This window comes from Mesitornis unicolor, unplaced genomic scaffold, assembly GCF_000695765.1.
Source record: "Mesitornis unicolor isolate BGI_N332 unplaced genomic scaffold, ASM69576v1 scaffold2805, whole genome shotgun sequence".
In the NCBI taxonomy this organism is placed as follows: domain Eukaryota; kingdom Metazoa; phylum Chordata; class Aves; order Mesitornithiformes; family Mesitornithidae; genus Mesitornis; species Mesitornis unicolor.
In genome coordinates this window covers 4,786-24,453 of record NW_010187331.1, presented here as the reverse complement: position 1 = coordinate 24,453, position 19,668 = coordinate 4,786, and the positions used below count along the sequence as shown (strand labels likewise).

The 19,668-nt window shown below is 39.0% G+C and overlaps 1 protein-coding gene across 1 annotated transcript in view; it reads left to right on the top strand.

Moving 5' to 3' along the window:
- The window catches only part of COL9A1 (collagen, type IX, alpha 1), a gene marked incomplete at its 3' end in the record, with an annotated part of 43,612 nt that overhangs the window by 22,914 nt on the left and 1,030 nt on the right, over positions 1-19,668 (top strand). The window contains exons 11-26 of the mRNA XM_010185396.1: positions 1,823-1,876; positions 2,727-2,762; positions 7,140-7,163; positions 7,477-7,530; positions 9,239-9,292; positions 10,937-10,969; positions 11,062-11,118; positions 12,327-12,380; positions 13,652-13,705; positions 15,438-15,491; positions 16,843-16,896; positions 17,384-17,437; positions 17,618-17,671; positions 17,788-17,841; positions 18,071-18,124; positions 19,633-19,668. The exon at positions 19,633-19,668 is cut by the window's right edge and continues 1 nt beyond it. Coding sequence (XP_010183698.1) covers positions 1,823-1,876; positions 2,727-2,762; positions 7,140-7,163; positions 7,477-7,530; positions 9,239-9,292; positions 10,937-10,969; positions 11,062-11,118; positions 12,327-12,380; positions 13,652-13,705; positions 15,438-15,491; positions 16,843-16,896; positions 17,384-17,437; positions 17,618-17,671; positions 17,788-17,841; positions 18,071-18,124; positions 19,633-19,668 — 780 coding nt within the window. The remainder of the gene's footprint in view (positions 1-1,822; positions 1,877-2,726; positions 2,763-7,139; positions 7,164-7,476; positions 7,531-9,238; positions 9,293-10,936; positions 10,970-11,061; positions 11,119-12,326; positions 12,381-13,651; positions 13,706-15,437; positions 15,492-16,842; positions 16,897-17,383; positions 17,438-17,617; positions 17,672-17,787; positions 17,842-18,070; positions 18,125-19,632) is intronic.

Genomic DNA, 19,668 nt, shown 5'->3' with positions numbered 1-19,668 from the left:
GATGGAGAAAATGGGAAGAAAAGAAATAATTTCAATCAGCCCTGTAAACCTGATGTTAAAGTGAACAGTTATCTTTTTACTAAATTGAAGCTTAAGCATGAATTTTAACTCGGTTTCTGAGGAAAAACTGTGATTTCCATATAGCTGTTACTACAAATTAAAACCTCCCAGACTTCAGCCACTGCAGAGCCTCTACCTGCTGATGTATCTTCTTTTCTTTGTGGAAAATAATATAGAAGAATAAAGTGTCAACATCATCTAGTGTCGATAGCCTTTTGGGTTGTATCTCTTGAGTAAATTGGTGGCAATGAAAATACCTTCATACGTTTTTGGGCAACTCTTCGTATTTCTCTCGAGAGCAATGTTTGAAAGCATTTGTTGCTATGAAGCAAGATTGTTGCATTAGTACTTAGATCTTGTGCCAGGGGGCAGGCAAACTTATGTTTAATTTACCTAAGTGGTAGGATAATTTTATAATTTAATTTAAAACATCCCAAAAAAGATTATATACAGCAAACTAGTATTTTAAATTATATATTAAAACATATACTAGTACTTAAAGAGGGCCTACAGGAAAGATGGGGAGGGACTGTATCAGGGAGTGTAGTGATAGGATAAGGGGGAATGGTTTTAAACTGGAAGAGGGGAGATTTAGACTGGATATGAGGAAGAAATTCTTGACTGTGAGGTGGTGAGGCCCTGGCCCAGGTTGCCCAGGGAAGCTGTGGGTGCCCCCTCCCTGGCAGTGTTCAAGGCCAGGTTGGCCGGGGCTTGGAGCAGCCTGGGCTGGTGGAGGTGTCCCTGCCCATGGCAGGGGTTGGACTGGGGGGGCTTTAAGGTCCCTTCCAACCCAAACCACTCTGTGATCCTATGATTCTGTTAGTGGATGAGTGAATTTGTAATACTAGAACACTGTGTTGTGTAATGGTGAACCTTTTTTATTTTCACTTGAAGACAAAACATGGGACCTTATTGTACTCCCACTGTGCACTCCACTTTTAATTGGAGATTTAGATTTGTAATACCTTCTTCCATTTTTAATTGGCGAGTCAGTTCTGACTTTTTAAATCTTGTTCTGCTTTCACTAATGATTTCATTGTCAGGTTTAATAGACTGAGTAAAGATACTGTACAGTAATTGCCTCTAATGATCATGTAAGCTTTTGAAAGGAAATTATTAGAGAAAACATCCCTTTGGGCGAGCACTGAATTGCTGGAAGTGTACCAAAAAAGAAAAGTATTGGACAAATGTAAAAGCAAGAGGTTTTTATGAATATCTGGAAACTTCTAAGCTATATAAGCTGGTTAAAATTTTGGAAATGGAAGAAAATAAAGTAACTCAAAATGTATTTACAGTTATAATATCTTGATTGCTTTTTAATTTTAGCCAGATAGACAAGTACAGTTCAAAGATTAACCTACAATCCAGCCTGGCAGCTTTGTTAATTCTCTTTTTTTGTCAATGAATGATGTATTCGAAATGGAAAACACTGACAGTTGGTTTTAACCTGAGCCATAGACTAAATTAGTCAATCTCCCATTGAGAGGAAGTAAGATCATACGAGATCACAAGTTCAGTTAATTGTGATTTAATTTTTGAAGCTCACATGTCACAGGCACTCCTGTGCCTCTGTTTGTCACCAGAAGTACATTGAATTTGGGCAGTTCTGTCTGTACATGTAAATAAGCATTTGAATTGTAAGTCTCCTGCAGTTCCTCATCTCATTTAATAACTTCATTATTCTGTATTTCAGAATGTTTTCTGTTGCAATTAGGAAAACCACGTAACCTTTGCATTAACATTGTATACGTTACTTCCAAAGGGATTCACAGGACCTGATGGGTCACGTGGAGCCACGGGACCAAAAGGACAGAAGGTAAGAACAAAATGATGCATGAAATCCTGGGATTTTATTTTTTTAAGCAGGATTTTTGTTTGTCCCTATGCAATTAATGAAAAATAATTTGATTATGCAAGTAATTAAAATTAATTAAAAAATCTATAGAATGCAGACCCATGGGGCCCTTTTCACACAGTCCAAAGCAGCTTTCATTCCCCAGCCAGCAGTAAGGGATGGTGGCATCATATTGATCCTGTTAGTGTTGACTGTAGAGAAGAGCCACAAGGATGGTGAGGGGTCTGGAGAACAAGCCTTATGAGGAGCGGCTGAGGGAACTGGGCTTGTTTAGCCTGGAGAAGAGAAGGCTGAGGGGAGACCTCATCACCACCTACAACTACCTCAAGGGAGGTTGTAGAGAGGTGGCTGCTGGTCTCTTCTCCCAGGTGATGGGGGATAGAACAAGGGGAAACGGCACTAAGCTGTGCCAAGGGAGGTTCAGGTTAGAGATAAGGAGGAAGTTCTTTACTGAGAGGGTCGTCAGAAGCTGGCACAGGCTGCCCAGGGAGGTGGTGGAGTCACCATCCCTGGATGTATTTAAAGAGCGGGTAGACGAGGTACTTAGGGATATGGTTTAGTGGGTAGACAGGAACGGTTGGACATGATGATCTCAGAGGTCTTTTCCAACCGAACGATTCTGTGATTCTGTGATCCTCAGCAATGGCGAGGCACTTTTCATCTCGTGGTGCTATAATTATACCACAGTCATACCCTGAGGGAGCCAGAACAGTGAAACCTGACTTCTTCAGCATTGGACAAATGAAATAAACATCAGAGGTCAGGCTAACCAGCATGTTTGCATTATTTTGTCAATATTTATCTTTTCAAGGGTGAGCCAGGACCGCCAGGTGCTCGTGGACTTCCGGTAAGTAATATGAAGAGACCTTAAGTATCAATATAAAGATTTCTTACCATTTAATGTAGTGAAGAAGAGCCAGAAACTATTTCTGACGTTTCAGAGAACTCATAAGATATTAAAGTCATACATTAAGGAACCTCTTTGTCTTTATATCAAAGTGTGGAGATACTACTGAAAGGACATGCGAAGAGTACTGTTCTGGTCAGTATGCAGATGGCTTCAACATCAGTTTTTGGGGGCTGAAAATACTTGTGAATTTTAGGAATTTTGCAGAGTTGAAGAAATGAATGATGGTTGGCATGTAGAAACTTAGGTTATTTAGGAAATCAGGTAGGAAAAACCTCAAGGAAAATGAGTGTAGAATAAGATGACTGGCATGAAATTGTAATAAGGCTGCACAGAATTAAACTATAGATTAGATTATTTTTGGAGAAATTATGGGAATTAAATAGAAGAGGCATTATATTCTAATATAGCACTCCTTGCTGTGAAATTCTGTATCTTGGACTGTATCTTTCTATTTTTGACCCTGTCCCACTAACTTTCATTAAATTTATCTTAAACAATCATTTTGATAATTTGGCCAGAGAGGAAATGACGTTATTTTGAAGTTGTTGCATTGTAGACACGTTCAAACTTAAGATGAATCATTCTGTGTGGACATTTGCATTTAATTTTCATGGATGCTGCTTCTTACCTGAAAATCTGGAAAATAGGTAATACTTTTATAATGGCTGTTCAATCTGCAGTCTCAATATATGAGCTAAATTTAGTCACAGAAAAGAGCAGAACTGAGGTAGCATCTAGGTAGACTGGAAGCCCTACATTTTTCTGCTAGGGGGTTAAGTTTGTATGTATATTTGTTTATTTTCATTTTTTTTTGCTGTCAAGTGGATGGGGAAGTAATTTCTGGGTCATTTGCAATTTATTTTAAAATGGGTAGCTGCAATGAAGAGATAGCTTACCTTTGTTAGATACGTTACTCAATATATGGAAAAAAGTGTACATGAACAACTATGGGAGAGGAAAAAATGGGGAATTAAAGTTGGATTACTGAAATCCTAGGTTAATATACCGTAGTATTTAGTCAACTGAAATAAAAACTGATTTTTAGAAAACATACATGATTTAACCCTACCATTAACAGAACAATGTGAGAACAAATAATTTAAGAGCCTTCAGAAAATTGAGTATATAAAATAGGTGTAGAGGGTTAATCTCAACTTAGAAGTGGAGACGTTACTATGGGAAAGCAGCAAGGGAAACCAACTTGTCAAGGTAGAATTCAGAGCAGCCCTTACCTGATTCAGGTCTTTTGTGACCATATTTTGAGACTGTAAAAGCAAGAAATCTGCTGAGATTTTGGACCGTTGGTCAAAGTTGAGCGATTTTTGTTTGCCCTGAGATTTTCAGTCTTAAGGTGATAAAATGACGCTTCAGTGAAGCTCGGTAGGGATTGCCTTTGGAGTTGTTCTGCCTCTGCTTAATAAGCGGCTGGACCTTGTATTTAAAGGTGAATCTGCAGGAGTATTTATAATGAAGAAATGAGAATTTGTAGTTATTAAAGGCAAAGAAAAGACAGCTATGCTTAATCACCTTGTGTCATTACCCTTTTAATTACTAAGGTTAAAATGTGAAGTAGAAGGATTAACCTTAGGAAGAAGCCTAGTAGCGCTGTGGTTGTTAACTGCATACGCTGAATTCATATGGAAAGATTAATGCTCAGAGTAAATCTCTTGGGGAAGTTCTATTTCTATAGGCTTTCCTTTTGATGAATGGCTTTAAGCTGCTGAAGAAATAGAGCAGTTAGTGGAAGTTTCTCCAAGAAATGGCCCATACCGATCTTCTCACCTTTAGTGAGATTAATTTTTGAGTAATGAAACCTAATCTTGAAGAAGACAAAGCAAACAAGGGCTAGGAGTGGTACTGCTGGAGTGCGATGGTTCAGATTCTCAGTGACTTTTTGAGAAGCTCTGGGTTTTTTAACCTTCGCAGGTCTTTGGTTTGATCCATGAGACCACTCTTACTAGAAACACAGTGAGCACACTTCTGCATCTGCATACTGCTTACCCGTTTAATTGAGAATTCAGGTGTAATTATGCACTGCTTTGAATTCAATCAGTGGCCTTTTGCAAGGGGAGTAGTGTCTGGATGGTTATCCAAAGACTTAATTTCTGACAAAAAACCCTTGTTTAAGTTGTTAAAATGCTCAGTACAAACAGAAAGTCAGAAGCCTTGGCTACAACATGAATTAGTTTTAAATTATTATCGCTGGTTTTTAAGCTCATCCAGTGGAATTTATTGGCCAAGTAACTGAAAGAGAATATCAAGTCTCTCAAGTTTTATATATGGTATTTGCTCTTCTGCTTCTGTCACCCGTTCTTCCCCAGAACGTATCCTGGCCATCTTCAGTTATTTTATTTTACTGTCCCTGTGCTCTATTTTTTCCTGCTTCATCATTTAGTTTTAATTCTCTTTGCCTCATCTCTTTTGCAGGTAGTCTCCCAAATGGCAGATTTACAAAATTAGTAGAATACTTTTGATTAATTCAAGTAATTTACCATCTAATATGCTGATATCTCTGATCTGGCCCTGCAAAATGGACCGGGGGCTGCTACATTCAGTGTGTGTATTGCAGCCTTCAATCCATTCTCTCTGTTAACTTCCCTCCAACTTTTCTATTATATTGCTATAGTGTTTTACAGATCTGACATATGGATAGGATTGTGTGTACTTAGTGACAGAGAAATTGAACATATTTTAAGGTCTACTAAAGCACACTTCTGGCATGGGGTACGTGTACAAATACTGGTGGTATTTGGACTCTTTGTGGGGGATGGCAGCAGGTCCGTGATGAAAATGTGGAGCTTCCCAGTGTCTCTGAACCAGGTGATTGCAAACTGGAGGTTACTGCCCGTGCTCTTGCACTCCCTGTGCTCCGTGGGTCAGATAAACACCCCCAGATGAATTGCAGCAAGGGAGTGCTAAGTAATAGCAAAGGCATTTACGTAGGTTATGTGAGATGAAAGAGTTTGCTTTCTGCTGTGTATTAAATGGTAAAAGTGGAAGGACTGATAAATGCTTGAAATTTTCCATGTGTTACACCAAGTTTTCTAAAGGCACAGTTGCAGATACAGTCCTGGTGTTATATTCTCGAGTACTGTGTTCAGTTCTGGGCCCCTCACTAGAAGAAGGATGTTGAGATTCTGGAGCGTGTTCAGAGAAGAGCCACAAGGATGGTGAGGGGTCTGGAGAACAAGCCTGATGAGGAGCGGCTGAGGGAACTGGGCTTGTTTAGCCTGGAGAAGAGAAGGCTGAGGGGAGACCTCATCACCACCTACAACTACCTCAAGGGAGGTTGTAGAGAGGTGGGTGCTGGTCTCTTCTCCCAGGTGATGGGGGACAGAACAAGGGGAAATGGCACCAAGCTGTGCCAAGGGAGGTTCAGGTTAGAAATAAGGAGGAAGTTCTTTACTGAGAGGGTCGTCAGAAGCTGGAACAGGCTGCCCAGGGAGGTGGTGGAGTCCCCATCCCTGGATGTATTTAAAGAGCGGGTAGACGAGGTACTTAAGGATATGGTTTAGTGGGTAGACAGGAATGGTTGGACATGATGATCTCAGAGGGCTTTTCCAACCGAGCGATTCTGTGATTCTGTGGCTTTTAAACTCCTCTAAGCCTGGGTGCCGTATTACATCAGATCTCCTGAAGGTGTAAGATGTTGGTGATTTTATATGCTAGCATTTCATACACATTATTGACACGGTTCTCCTTATATTATCCATTTGCTTTAGTAATGCAAGGCTGAGGGCACTGTTTTCTTAGAGGAAGTCTGTTGTCCCAATAGGCAGAAAGCCATTTGTATCTTGTGCACTTCTCATTAAAATGATTCAGAGCAATACTGATGGAAAATGTAAATGGGAGCAGTTTGGTGTTCCTTCTGGTTACAAAAAAGACCTAATTTAATGGATTCAGACCTTGGGGAAGCACTAGTGGGAAAAAAAAGTCTCTTCTATTATCATTTTAAATGCACTGTTAGAAGGAAATTATTATAGCATAGGTGTGTTTGTCATGTTACTTGATAATTAGCTGAACTGAGAGGCTTTAGTGTCTTCATTCCTTTGTGGAAGTGCATGTGTTTGTAAATGTGTGTAAATAAATTCTACTGCAAGGCAACTTATTAAATAATTGAATTTTTCTCTTGATACTGATTAGCTAATAAAAAAATCGATATTTAACATCAGTGAAACAAGATTTCAAAATGATTTTGCAGAATCAAATATCGGGTTTTTTGTATCTATTTATCCTGAATAATCCGTTCTTGGCAAACAGTTTGACTGAGTGTGGAACCTCCCCACCTTTCTGACCTTTTTTCATATTTCACAGGGCAAGGGGCTTCTTGGACCAGCTGTAAGTATCGTTTTTACAATTCATAACTATACAGTTTAATGAATCTGTTCAAATATCAAATAAAGCTGTTGTACTGTAATAAAAAGTAATTCAGTGAAAAAAAGAGACTATTTTAGTCCTGATGTCCTGTGTCTATTATGTATGCTTTCTTCAGCTACTAATGAGGTTGCCTAGGTCTGCGGTATATGGGGGAAGAATACTGGTGTCTGAAGGCATAGTTTGTGTTTGACATAATTACATGTTCTTACACCTTGGATGCTTGTTATAGAGGTGTTGTATGGTTTAATAATAATATTTAACTTGGTTGTTGTAGGGTCCAGCTGGTGCTGCAGGACTTCCTGGGGAAGTAGGTCGTGCTGGTCCACCTGTAAGTACTGCCAAATTCGCTGCAAATATAGGTTTATTCAGTTGCTAGAAGGTACTTAGACAACAAATTGAAGAATTACTGTGCTGTCTAAACACTATTTGGGTTATAACAGCACTTGAAAACATGTTTTTCTCCTCTGCAGCCATCACTGGTAAAGGAAAGGTTGTGTTTGGAACTCATCAGAAATAAAAACCAAGGGGCCACCCATTAGATTAGAATTAAAAATTTCATCTAGTATGCTATAAGCCCCATCTCTGGAGATATTGAAAGTCAGGCTTGATGGGGCCTGAGCAACCTGATCCAGTACCAATGTCCCTGCTCACTGCAGGGGTTGGACTGGATCAGCTTTAAAGGTCCCTTCCAACCCAACACATTCTATGGTTCTGTGATTACTCAAGGAAAGTTAAAATCAAAACCAGATCTGCCAGAAAGACAGGAAGTGTAAAACTTAACATTATAAGCAGACCTGTAGCTTGACTCCTGTCTTCTCCCATATACACTGTGGTATGTGACCACACACCACTTCAGTTTTCCATTTGCATATCAGTGAGCGTGGCAGTTCAGTATTTCTTCTTAATCTCATTTTAAATGTGACAGCATCTACTGACCTTACTGCTGAACTGTGCAGTCAGTGTCAGGACACTGTCATATTTTGTCATACTTTGCCGCTAAAATGCAAATTGAAGCCAATTGTTAATTTTGTTTTTGCTTGAAATGTGAAATAGCATTAAAATTTTGTTCAGTGAAACCTGCTTTGAAATGCATACCTCTCCCCGTGTGTTACTCTCAGTCATGTAAAGGAATGTAAAAAAGAATATTAAAACCTGCCAATTTATTTCGGAAGATGATCCATCTAGCTCACTGTCTTGTGTGTAGCCAGGGTTATAATGGATACCTAGGGAAGTGTGCAGGCTGGTTGTGAAATGACATTTTTTGTCATACTATCACATTATCTGGCAGGTGGCGGTTCAGAGACTGCCTGCATCAGAACACGTTGTGATAGTGAGTCCCACAATGTAATTACACACTGTGTGGAAAAGAAGTTTTCCTCTTTTAGTGTTTTTAAACCTATGGCTCTATAGCTCATGCATTGTGAGAATAAGTTACTATTTTTCCTATATTCATCTTGTTAATTTAAGTTATGATGTAGTAACATTTCAAACATAATATTGAAATGACAGTATTGAGTTAAAGGGTGGTTCCTGTCAGAATATTGGATTTATTTTAGTTTAAAGCATTCAGAAAAAAATAATTTGTAGAGCTTTTGTCTTATCTTTACTTCTGAAAGCAATGGACATGAAAACCTCACAAACAAGAGAAGATTCTAACTTTGTAAATTCATCTTGGGTTCTGAAAAAGTGGAGTTTTTCCTCTGTCTGCTTTGGGCGTTTTTGCCAGTTACTGGGATTCTTTGAATTCAGAACTTAATTAGCAGTTAGGAGTGCATAGATGATCCTGTGGTCAGATGTTTCAGCTTGCTTAAACAGCTAAGAATTTATTGCTTTTTTGTGGCTCCTATTCCGCAACATGTCTACTAAAAAATCAGTTTTCCCATTCTACTCTGGGACCTATTTTGTGGTTTTAATTGGCGACTTAGCTTGTTCTTCTCTAGCTACTCCATTTCTCACTGTTGTTGTGAGGTATGAATATGTAACTGCTCGTTGTCATCATTACTGTGAATCAGCAAAATTCCTTTGCCCTGTTTTAGGGAGATCCAGGAAAAAGAGGGCCACCAGGGCCACCAGGACCACCAGGTCCTCGGGTAAGTGATTGCCTTTAACATGTGCTATTGCCCGAATTGCATATTGTTGCTACTCCTCAAGTCCCACAAGAACTCCTCCTCAAATCCTACCTCAAGAACTTCTCCTCAAGTCCTACAGCTGAGTCCTGCAACTCAATACCTACTTCAGGATTTCAGCAGGCTACATTAATTCATAGTGTCTAGAGGCTCGTGTTTGAAGCCTGAGCTACAACTCATTTAATCATATCAATATTTGATCTTTCATTTAGAAAGCGAGTTTCTGGTCTTCAGCAGGGGTAGACTTTTCTTTGTTGGGAGGAGACAAATTTGATATTTGGCTCATGAACCAGAAATATCTGCTCCCAGGTGGGTTAAGCTTTAATGTCTTGCAACCAGGCCTGCTACTTGCAAGGGTTAGAAGAAAACTTGACACCAGCGCTTCGCCTCTCCAGGGGAATGGTTATCTTCTTTGAGCCTCCTGGGAGGAGGGATGTGTGTTATGCCTGTGTCTCAGGGCTATTTACCTGCCCAGAGAGATAAAACAGAGCATTTGGCAGACACATTAGCGGCTGGGTGCTGTGAAATGCAAACCGCTGGGAAATGTGTGTCATGCTAATGTATTTTTTAAAAGCTGCTGCTCTTCCTCTGCTGGACAAGACCCTAAATCCATATGCTTTGTTTATGCCATGTTTCTTGTTTTCACACAAGTCGCCAGAGAATTGGCAGAGGCATTACAGGAAAAGTGAGTGGTAAAGGGGAGAAGAGTATTAGGAATCAAGTAAAAATAAATTCACAGTAATGGCGTATGCTGCTTCTGTTCCTTGGCAGTTTTGTCCTTTTTGGATTTCTGAAGTGCCACAGTCCCACTCCAGTTGATGACTTTATGGACCCCAACATACCTTCAGCTTCTTGTTTTTAATCCTGTATAAAAGGAGACCAGCGCATTCCTTAAATCCTCCTGTGCTTCTCTTTGAAACAGTGTGCTTCCTCTCACTGAGCTTTAAAGAATCCAGCTGCTGCTGTGAAGTCGTATTTCTCCCTGTTGTGCCTCATAAGCCTCCCGTTAACTTCTATCAAGTATTTGATTTATTACAAGGAATGGCCTTCCCCCCCCTACCGAGTCCATCTCGTTGTACACTGATCTCTATTTATTGCAGTCCCATTAACTGCCAGACATTTCACTCATCTACCAGTACTTGTGTGGTGGGAAGAGTATTTGATCTGTAAAGGTCTGAATCTTTTGCAGAATGGTAGTAAGCTGGAAAAGTAAGTTATCCTTATGACAGAAATTGTCATGGATTCTCTTGGAAATTCATGGTGTTCAGATATATATAATGGAAATAGAGTTAATATTTCTATTTTTAATAGAATTCTTCTGTATTTAATAGAAAATACATTTTAGGTAGCTTAAAAACCAAAAGAAGTATTTTGTTTTTCAGAAAAGTTCAGCTAAGTTAGAGGACAGGATTTTGCAAGTACCTGGAGTCCTGCAGTAAAATCCTACAGTTTAGGTGCTTTTCATGTCAGAGACCCTTTGGTTGATTATATTTGTGATTCCAGCTTTAGACAGTAGTAGTTTCTGTTTTGTCTGATGACTGTGTTGTCTAATGAGTCAGATCTGCTTATTTCTCTTTTACTGACTTTGATTAATTTCACTTCATCTAGGGAACAATTGGCTTGCAAGATGGCGACCCATTGGTAAGATAGTTTCCCATGGTTTTAATTTTTTAAATAACCTCAGACAACTTTATTCAGCCTATATGGTAGTAACTATGTGGATGCTTTTCCAGTGTCCCAATGCTTGCCCACCTGGCCGCCCAGGACATGCTGGCTTAATGGGAATGAAGGTAAGAAAATCTGCCTGTTGTGGTTTATACAGGTGCTCTATCACCTGGTACCCTGAGAAAAAGAAAGGAGATTTGTGGGTTGAAATGGATATAGATTTAATAAACTAATAATAATAAAAACTAATATTAATAACAGTTATGATACACAGAGTTATACTCAGCCGGTATTGTGGGGAAGTAGGCTTCAGGCTAGGACAGTAATCAAGTCTCTTTTGAGATGTCATGGAGGAGGGAAGAAGAAGGAGGACAAAGGCCATCCCCAGCAAACTCCCCGATTTATAGTGAATATGACTTCTGGTATGGAATAGTATTAACTGGTCAGCCTGGAATCAGCTCCCGTGGGTTTCTGCTTCCCTCTGCACCTGTTTATCTCAAGACCACTGAAGGCCTTGAGCATCACATACCAGCATTAGCTGAAAACTATAACCAAGTTTTATGACTTTGTTCCCATGAGATAGTGTTGTAGTCCTTACAAAAATCACAGTTTTCCTCAACAGAAAAGTGACTTTAAAATTCTGCCCCAGTAAACCAGGACACTGCCTTGCAGAGATGCTGTCTCAAAGCACTAGGGATGGTAATTGCTGGCTGGACAGAAGGGCACTTCACTGTTAATTTCAAAAGCCATTGCATCAGTCTGGATACTTAGGGTTATTCCAACTCTTGACTGCCAAAATAACTTCTAGTTGTTGAAGTCTCTTACTGCTGCTGTAATCTTCAGGGTAAAATTTATGTGGGGTCCTGAAAGGATGAGAATATGTGAAGGATTGCTTCATTCCCTTTCTGGACTATTTGTAGCCTGTCTCCAGAAACTAAATATTCCCCCAAATCCTTAGTCATTTTTCCTTCTTTCTGTCTTCCTTCAAGACCTATGAATTCTAATTTTGAAACACTTTTGGAGTCTCATTTTATCTAAGTTGTTTTTTTTTAATGTATGCTGGTTCCTGGCCTGAGGAAATGGTTGTGGGGCAACATGAGCAGAAGCACTAACATGCCTAGAAATGCAGCCTTGTTAGGTGCAGGAGCAGGCCTTTTTGAACATGGTTTTTAATATGTGGTGTTAACTGGATGTATGAGGAAGCGGTGGTGAGTGGGGATTGCAGAGGGAACTGCAAGATAGTTCTGCAGAGTCTGTGTCAGATTCACAAAACTATTGTAATTTTGAATAATCTCTAATTATTTATTGATTTTGGTTTTTACGTTTATTTTAGGGACAGAAAGGCTCAAAAGGAGAGTCTGGTGAACCAGGAAAACAAGGTTATAAGGTAAAAAACAAAAAAGATACAAACCACTGGTTTTGGCAAGCTAATTGTAGTTTAGGCTCTTCTTCAAAAACAGCATTACATTTGGTTAGAACTATTAATTGTTTTACCAGAAAGCATGAAGAGATGCTACATATCATCATGTTCCAGAGCACCCAAAGGCACACCTCTATGCTTCATTCACTTGTATTCTGTATTTATTATAATGCTGAAGTCGTACTCCTCTTGCTTTTTAGTTTCTTCATTCAGTTTAATTGCTACGGAGCTCACGGCAAAAATTAAAGTGAAATTTATTAATTGGAAAACTGGCAGACATTCAAATGCAGAAGAATTCTGTGGCTTTACCAAGTAAATTGTTCTGTGGCATGAATGTGTAGTGACAGGAAGAATGAGAGGGAAAAATGTGTTTGAGAGGGACAGAACACAGTATAAGTTCATAGGCAAAGAAAGAGAATAACTTCAGTAAAGAAGCCAAGTCCAATTCAGCTTGAAGACTGAAACGTGAACTCTTTTACGGTGTTCCTTTTGAATTAACCTTGTTTAATGTTGAAATATTTGTAAGAAAAATTGAGTATATCTACACTGCCTTGGTCCATGCTTCAATCCTGGAGGACAAAAAAAAATCAGAGAAAAGTTTTTAAAAAACCCCAGCTCTCTTCCTTAGCACATTGAACAGAAGGTTCATTTATTAGAAACAGCTTGCCTGTTTTTGCCTTTATGTTGAGCAGTTGTATTATTTTCCAAACTCACATTTTGCTAACTAAACTGGCAGTAAGTACTGTTGTTCCATTAGTGTGTGCTATCGTTGTATGAGAGAGGTTATCATGTAACCACAGAGGTGTTGAACAAGGCATTTTACCATTTTAATTTCAAAAAAAATTGAAGTGCAACATTGTGTTGTGGTGCAGAGGTAGTAGCATATCCAGTCCTTTCACATATATGAATATACCTTCATTACGCTTTCGGTCTAAAAGAACAAGAAAACCTAAAGAGATTAACACCAAGAAAAAAGGGAGGGACAGATTAAGAGTAAAATATCATTATTCTTTATACTGGAGTCGCTCTGAAGTTACCCTTTTGACTAATAGTTGAGTAGAATGTGAACCTAAAGGAGTATCTGTCTGTGCTCTGAGGAAGTAGTGTGACTTCATTTGGATTTCCTTCAAGCAGGACATGGTGACCAAAAGCAGTAAGTGGTAAATGTACATCCTACGATGAGGGAGCAATATGCGTGGCATGGATTGATTACAGATGTGTTCCTTTTGCTTTCCCAGGGTGAAGAAGGAGACCAAGGACCTAGTGGTGAAGTGGGAGCTCAAGGCCCTCCAGTAAAGTATTTCCTCTTACGTAGTGTTACCCATTTGCTTTATTATGTCGTTTTTTTTTCTTCTTATTGTAAGAAAACAGATGTTATGAAATCTCCACACACCTTTTTCTTTATTCTGCTGTATTGTCTATGAGTGAAAGTAGAATTATTTAAGTCTCTCCAAAAAAGCTACATTCTCTCTTGTCACAAAGCTCTAAATAGTCCTATGGAAAGGCTTATCTTAAAAAGTATCCTATGTCCTAGATTTTGTTAGATTTTGTCTTAGATTGTGCAAATAGTTGGGTTGTTTTATTTGGTTTTTCTTCTTTGGCTTTCCTTTCCATAATTTTGATGACTCTGACTTCATCCTTGCAAAGCTAGTATTTGTTTAAAACATGGTTACCACAGCTGAACAGGCAATAAGGGAACAGCATAAAGGGGTCATTCTAAGACAGAGAAATGAGCATAGGTATAACACATTTAATTTCTATAGTTTATTTTCTGATGAAGTCTTGTGCTTTTTTCCTGGGTGTGAAACTATAATGCCATTGGTGTCTAGATGTTATATTATATAGGAGCTTACTTGGATTCACATGGCATCCAAATCCTAAATTACAGAATTCTCCATAAACAGAAGACAACATAAACCTCTGGATTAGGACTACAGAAAGATAAAAAAAAATGCAGACAAAGTAAAGGAAAGGATGTGATCCTTCGTATGCTTGATGCTGCAAGAAGTATCCCTGTGACCCCGGTGCAGAGAAAGTACTTGTGTAGGATGCAGCTTCTGCTGCTTGAAGGGCCTGTGGGGACCAATTAATTTAACTCGGTTGGTAAAGTTCTTCAGTCACTGTGAAATAATGCAGTGGAATTAAAAACCAATTAGAGATTGACTTTCTTTTCCCTTTTTATTTAATGCATTACTCATTTTACTTCACTGTTTCACCAGTTGATGACCTTACAAACAAAGTTTAAAATAACTGGATAATTGTTTCTTATTAAAATGTGGGATTCACAATGTGCAGAAAGTGATGGCAGATTGACAGCCTGTGGAAAAGATGATAAACAAGGCTTTAGAGGCACTCTAAAAATGGAGAGATTTGTCCATGCTGTGTTGAAGTGTGTGCAGCTGTTTCATGAACACAGTTGTAGTGCATTCTCATTGCAGGAAAAACACGTTATGGCTGCGAGTTTGGTTTCTCTGCAGAGAAGAGACAGCTTGTGGAGTTTCAGTCTCTCAGGAAGAGGAAAAAATTGAAGCAAAATTCCTCACACAACTGTATTTTGAAGGGAGAGGAGGGTAGTTATGATACATCCTGCTGCACTAGGATGTCTACTCAGTCAGACATATAAACTTAGCATTTTTAGTCTCAAAATCCTTGCCCAATTTTGTCCACCTCTAGAGTTCTTTAAAGTCTGGTGCCTTTCTCCTGCATCTGTCCAATACCCCACTTACGACAACTTAGCACTTCTGCACATCTGGCCTTCGTGTGTTCCTCTCACACAGGGAAAATGCTTCAGCTCTGTGGTAATCAAGAAGAGAAATCAGTGGGGTTTTTCAGTCCTTAACGCATATTTGTGGTTGTAGCATTCAACCTGATAGTTCTGTTAGTCTTTTAAAAAGTCTTACATTAGTAAAATATCAAATTACCATATACATTAAATACTCTAATATGGAAGCAGCTGGATTTCTCCTTTTTTTAACTAGTAAAATAAGATTTAAGCAAAATTTGAATGTACTTCTCGTTTTTCAGGGCATCGTGGGTATCAGAGGTATAACTGGTATAATGGGACCTAAAGGTACCAAAGTGAGTATTAACCTTTCTTTCCATAAAATGGCCTGGATGGAAAAATGTACAACCCAAATTCTTTAAATCTCATTTAAATTTCTCCTTTTTTTTTTTCTTTCCCCTCTGCATTTTCTCTCTCCTGCCAGCTGCATTTCCACAGCTACTGTACTGCTGGTTAGGAAGAAAGACATCTTGGTCCTTCTGATTAATGAAGTACATGCGTGCTTCACACCTTTCCCTCTGATCCTTGGATTTAGAGTAGTTTGGCATGTGCACAAGTGTGTAGTTAGCAAGATAACAAGTTATGGCACTTATAAACGACAGCCTATTTTATTTAAAGCTAAAATTTATTAAGCAGTCCCTCCTGTCATTTGCATCTTCCTGAAGTCTTTTGCTTCTGCTCTTCCAGTTTTTGTCAGGATATTTTATTATTGAGAATTTATTCTTTTTCCATTCATCTGTCGTGTCTTAAATTGCTGCCAGTGGGATTTATGTTTATATGGACTCAGGTAATTTTCCTGCTGTTCATCAAACTGTTTCTAACTGTTCTTTCAAAACTGACTGTTGCATTTCTATTATGATCTTGCTAAATCTATACGGTAAGCATTTCTGGAAGGAGTAGAACGTAGCACTCGTGCCATTTTCTTCTTCTGCAGAAAGGAAATTACAAAAACCTTATTCTGTGATTGTCTGTGTTCAGAAACAACATCAAATTTGTCCTGATTATGAGTCTTGTCATAAGTGATCCTTCCTGTCCTCTCAGACACTTTTGCTAAGCTGTTAGTATCTTATTTTGCTTTTCTGGCATTTGTATCTTCTAATTCTTCTGCTATTTGCCTACAGTTTTGTGCAGTTTTGTCTATTTGAAATATTTACTGCATCTGTTTGGCAAAGGAGTTCCTTCTTCTCTGTAAATATTTTTGAAATTTTTTTCTTTCTCTCCATTTAAAATTACCAACAGGATAGCAGTTTGCATTGTTTCCTTGTAAAATACGTGATGAAAATAGCCTCACTGCACTTGATTTCTGTTCATGTTTTGATGCTATTCCATTATGTGGTGAAGGAGATAATATTATTAAAGAAGAAACAGGCATTTTCTGAGGTTGTGTGAAAAGGTCTACCTCCTTTCTGTCTGATAGGACTTTTTAGAGAATAAACAATGTCATTTTCTGAGTTACATTTCCTCATAGTTAAAGTGTATTAACTCCACAAAAACCAAGAGAAGTTAAAAATAAAGCTTGCCAAAATTCCTTTGCGGTATTTATTTATTTATTTTTAATTAGAGCTATTAAAAAACCTCAGCTGTAGAGAAGTTGTGAGTGTTTCAGCTCCTCATTTTAATGCTTTATGTTATGTGCTTGTTTCGTAGGGAGCTCGTGGACTTGATGGTGATCCTGGTCCCCAGGGTCTTCCTGGTGCACCTGTAAGTAGAGTCTGTGTTAGCCAAACACTTCCCAGTTAGGTCCTGAGTCTGAAACCTTGTGGCTGTGGATCAGAGGTTTTGTGGCTTGGGATTTCTCAGGTTTTAAACTGGAGAATATTCATTCAGTAGAACAAAACCTGTACAGGGCAATTTTTGCCCTTCTTTCCTCTCGCTGCCCCCCAGTCTGGAAGTGATGCTTGGAATAGCCAGTAACTGTATGGGCTGAAGAAGGGAGTGCAACATCCTTTGCTATAGACACTCCTGGATTCCTAGGGGATGGCTTGAGCTGTGTTTTATAAAATGTAGCTGTAACCTGCAGTTTTAAGAAACTGCATTTTTAAATCTAGCGTGAGTTTAAGATGTCTGCTTTAACCACGTGTGAACTGTACTGTTGTTGGTTTACTGAGGGTTTTAGCTAATAAATGCAAGTAAATTTATTCTGCTTTTATTGCTAAAATAATAGTAATATTTATGTTGTTTCTTGTAGGGGGATCAAGGACAGAGAGGTCCACTGGGAGAGGCAGGTCCAAAGGGAGAAAGGGTGAGCACAGACAAATTTCAGCTTGTGTTGACTTGCAAACATTGCTTACTTACAGCATATAAACATAAAACATAATTGGTACTCTCAAGGTAATGCAGACCTGAATGAGTATGTGTTGACATTCTTTGCGTCTGTCATTTCAATGTGTTTGTTTTAACTTTTAAAAACTATTATTCTTAGGGCCCTCAAGGTACAAGAGGAATAAATGGTCTCCCTGGGCCTAAAGGAGAGTCTGTACGTATATTTCATTTCTTCATTTGCTTCACATCGTTCTGATTTGTATGTCAGAGTGCTTAGGTAAAATCTCTCCAACAATACATTAATTTTTAAAATTTTTTTTAACTTTCAAGGGCTTACCAGGAGTTGATGGCCGGGAAGGGATCCCTGGGATGCCTGGAGCAAAAGTAAGACACAGTTGACTTATACCTGAGCTTTGGTAGTGCCCTAGATTTGTTCACTCTCTGTAGTTTTTTTGTTTATTGTGCTGCTACCTGTGACTTTATGCATATTATCAGGGTAACTGCATGAACTTTCCCATCCTATAGATCCAAAAGTACTCCAGCTCTATGTTCCAGAAATAAATTTTTCCCTTTTATTTGATTTGCATAAATTGCAACTTAAAATGTTTTTCAGGGTGAACCAGGAAAACCCGGAGCTCCAGGTGATGCAGGGCTTCAGGGACTGCCAGTGAGTATCTGGTATTTTACCTTTGAAAGTTAGGCTTAGTTTAAATCACAGAAAGTCCATATATAGGTAAGTTTGGTGCTAATATTGGAGTACTTTGAGTGAAAACCTAAGTGATAGACCAAGGAATAATATGTGTAATGCAAGGGGAAATTGGGAGTGTCAGCCTGGAGAAGAGAAGGCACTGGGGGGACCTTATTGCAGCCTTCCAGTTCCTGAAGGGTCCTACAGGAAAGATGGCGAGGGACTTTTTACAACGGCAGAGAGCGATAGAATGAGGGGAATGGATTTAAACTGGAAGAGGGGAGATTTAGACTGGATATGAGGAAGAAATTCTTGACTGTGAGGTGGTGAGGCCCTGGCCCAGGTTGCCCAGGGAAGCTGTGGGTGCCCCCTCCCTGGCAGTGTTCAAGGCCAGGTTGGCCGGGGCTTGGAGCAGCCTGGGCTGGTGGAGGTGTCCCTGCTCATGGCAGGGGTTGGACTGGGGGGGCTTTGAGGTCCCTTCCAACCCAAACCATGCTGGGATTCTGAAATTCTATGAAATTTTGCTATGTATATACAAAACTTTTACACAAAAGCCTAAGTCTCCTCATGGTACTCTAGTGAGTAACTTGGTCTTATGAAGCATTTGTGACCAGTATACAATTCTTCCAGGGCTTCTCCTGTCTAAGACCCTGTGGATATTATGGTGTGACCCCACAATTAGAGTTGGTCTAATAGTATAGACCAGGGCCAAACCCAATCCCAGGGTGAGCTGGAAGAGCCGACCTGCTAGTCCAACATACCTTAGATGAACAATCATCTCCTTTTCATATTCTGCTGGCTTAGAGCATCTGGAATGCATCACACTCATACTTCTTTCAGTATGAGGGCAAGTTTTCCAGTGTATCCCCTCTGGTGAAGTTCCAGGGAATCAGTAGTGCTTTACAGACCCTTTTAGAAGGTAATCCTTGCACATTAACTGTGCCAGTTGTCAAAAGCTAAATAGAAACTTCTTTGAAACACTATGCTATAGGAGTCATTGCTGTAAGTGTATGGAGAAGGAGCTGGATTAAAACAGAACTGGAAATAAATTTGTAATATGAAATGAGCTCTTAAGCTTGGAAGAAAATTTAGTAAAAGCATACTTGCTATGAGGTCTTGCACAAAAGTGAGGAGGGGATGAAATGGATACAGAAAGTATCTGTTAAACCCTCTGCCTCCAGTCTCAGAATACTGGGATTCAGAATCTCATTCTAATCCAAACCAGAAAAAGCCACAACTCCTCACTTTTCCATGCTCCTTTTGCCAATTTGTGAAGTAGGAATAATACTCCTTATCTCTTTGTACGTAGAAAGAATTTGATCTTGGTCTGTTATTAGAGCAAAGTGCTTCAGTATCAAGTAAAAGGACTAGAAATACTTTTGAGTATTTTTATTTAATATTAATTTATGATTAAAAAATGAGGAAGATGTTTTTTTAACATCATTTCCAATCCCCTTAATGCCAAATGTAAATGTTATCTCTTTTAGGGTTTACCAGGCTCTCCAGGTGTGAAAGGCATTCCT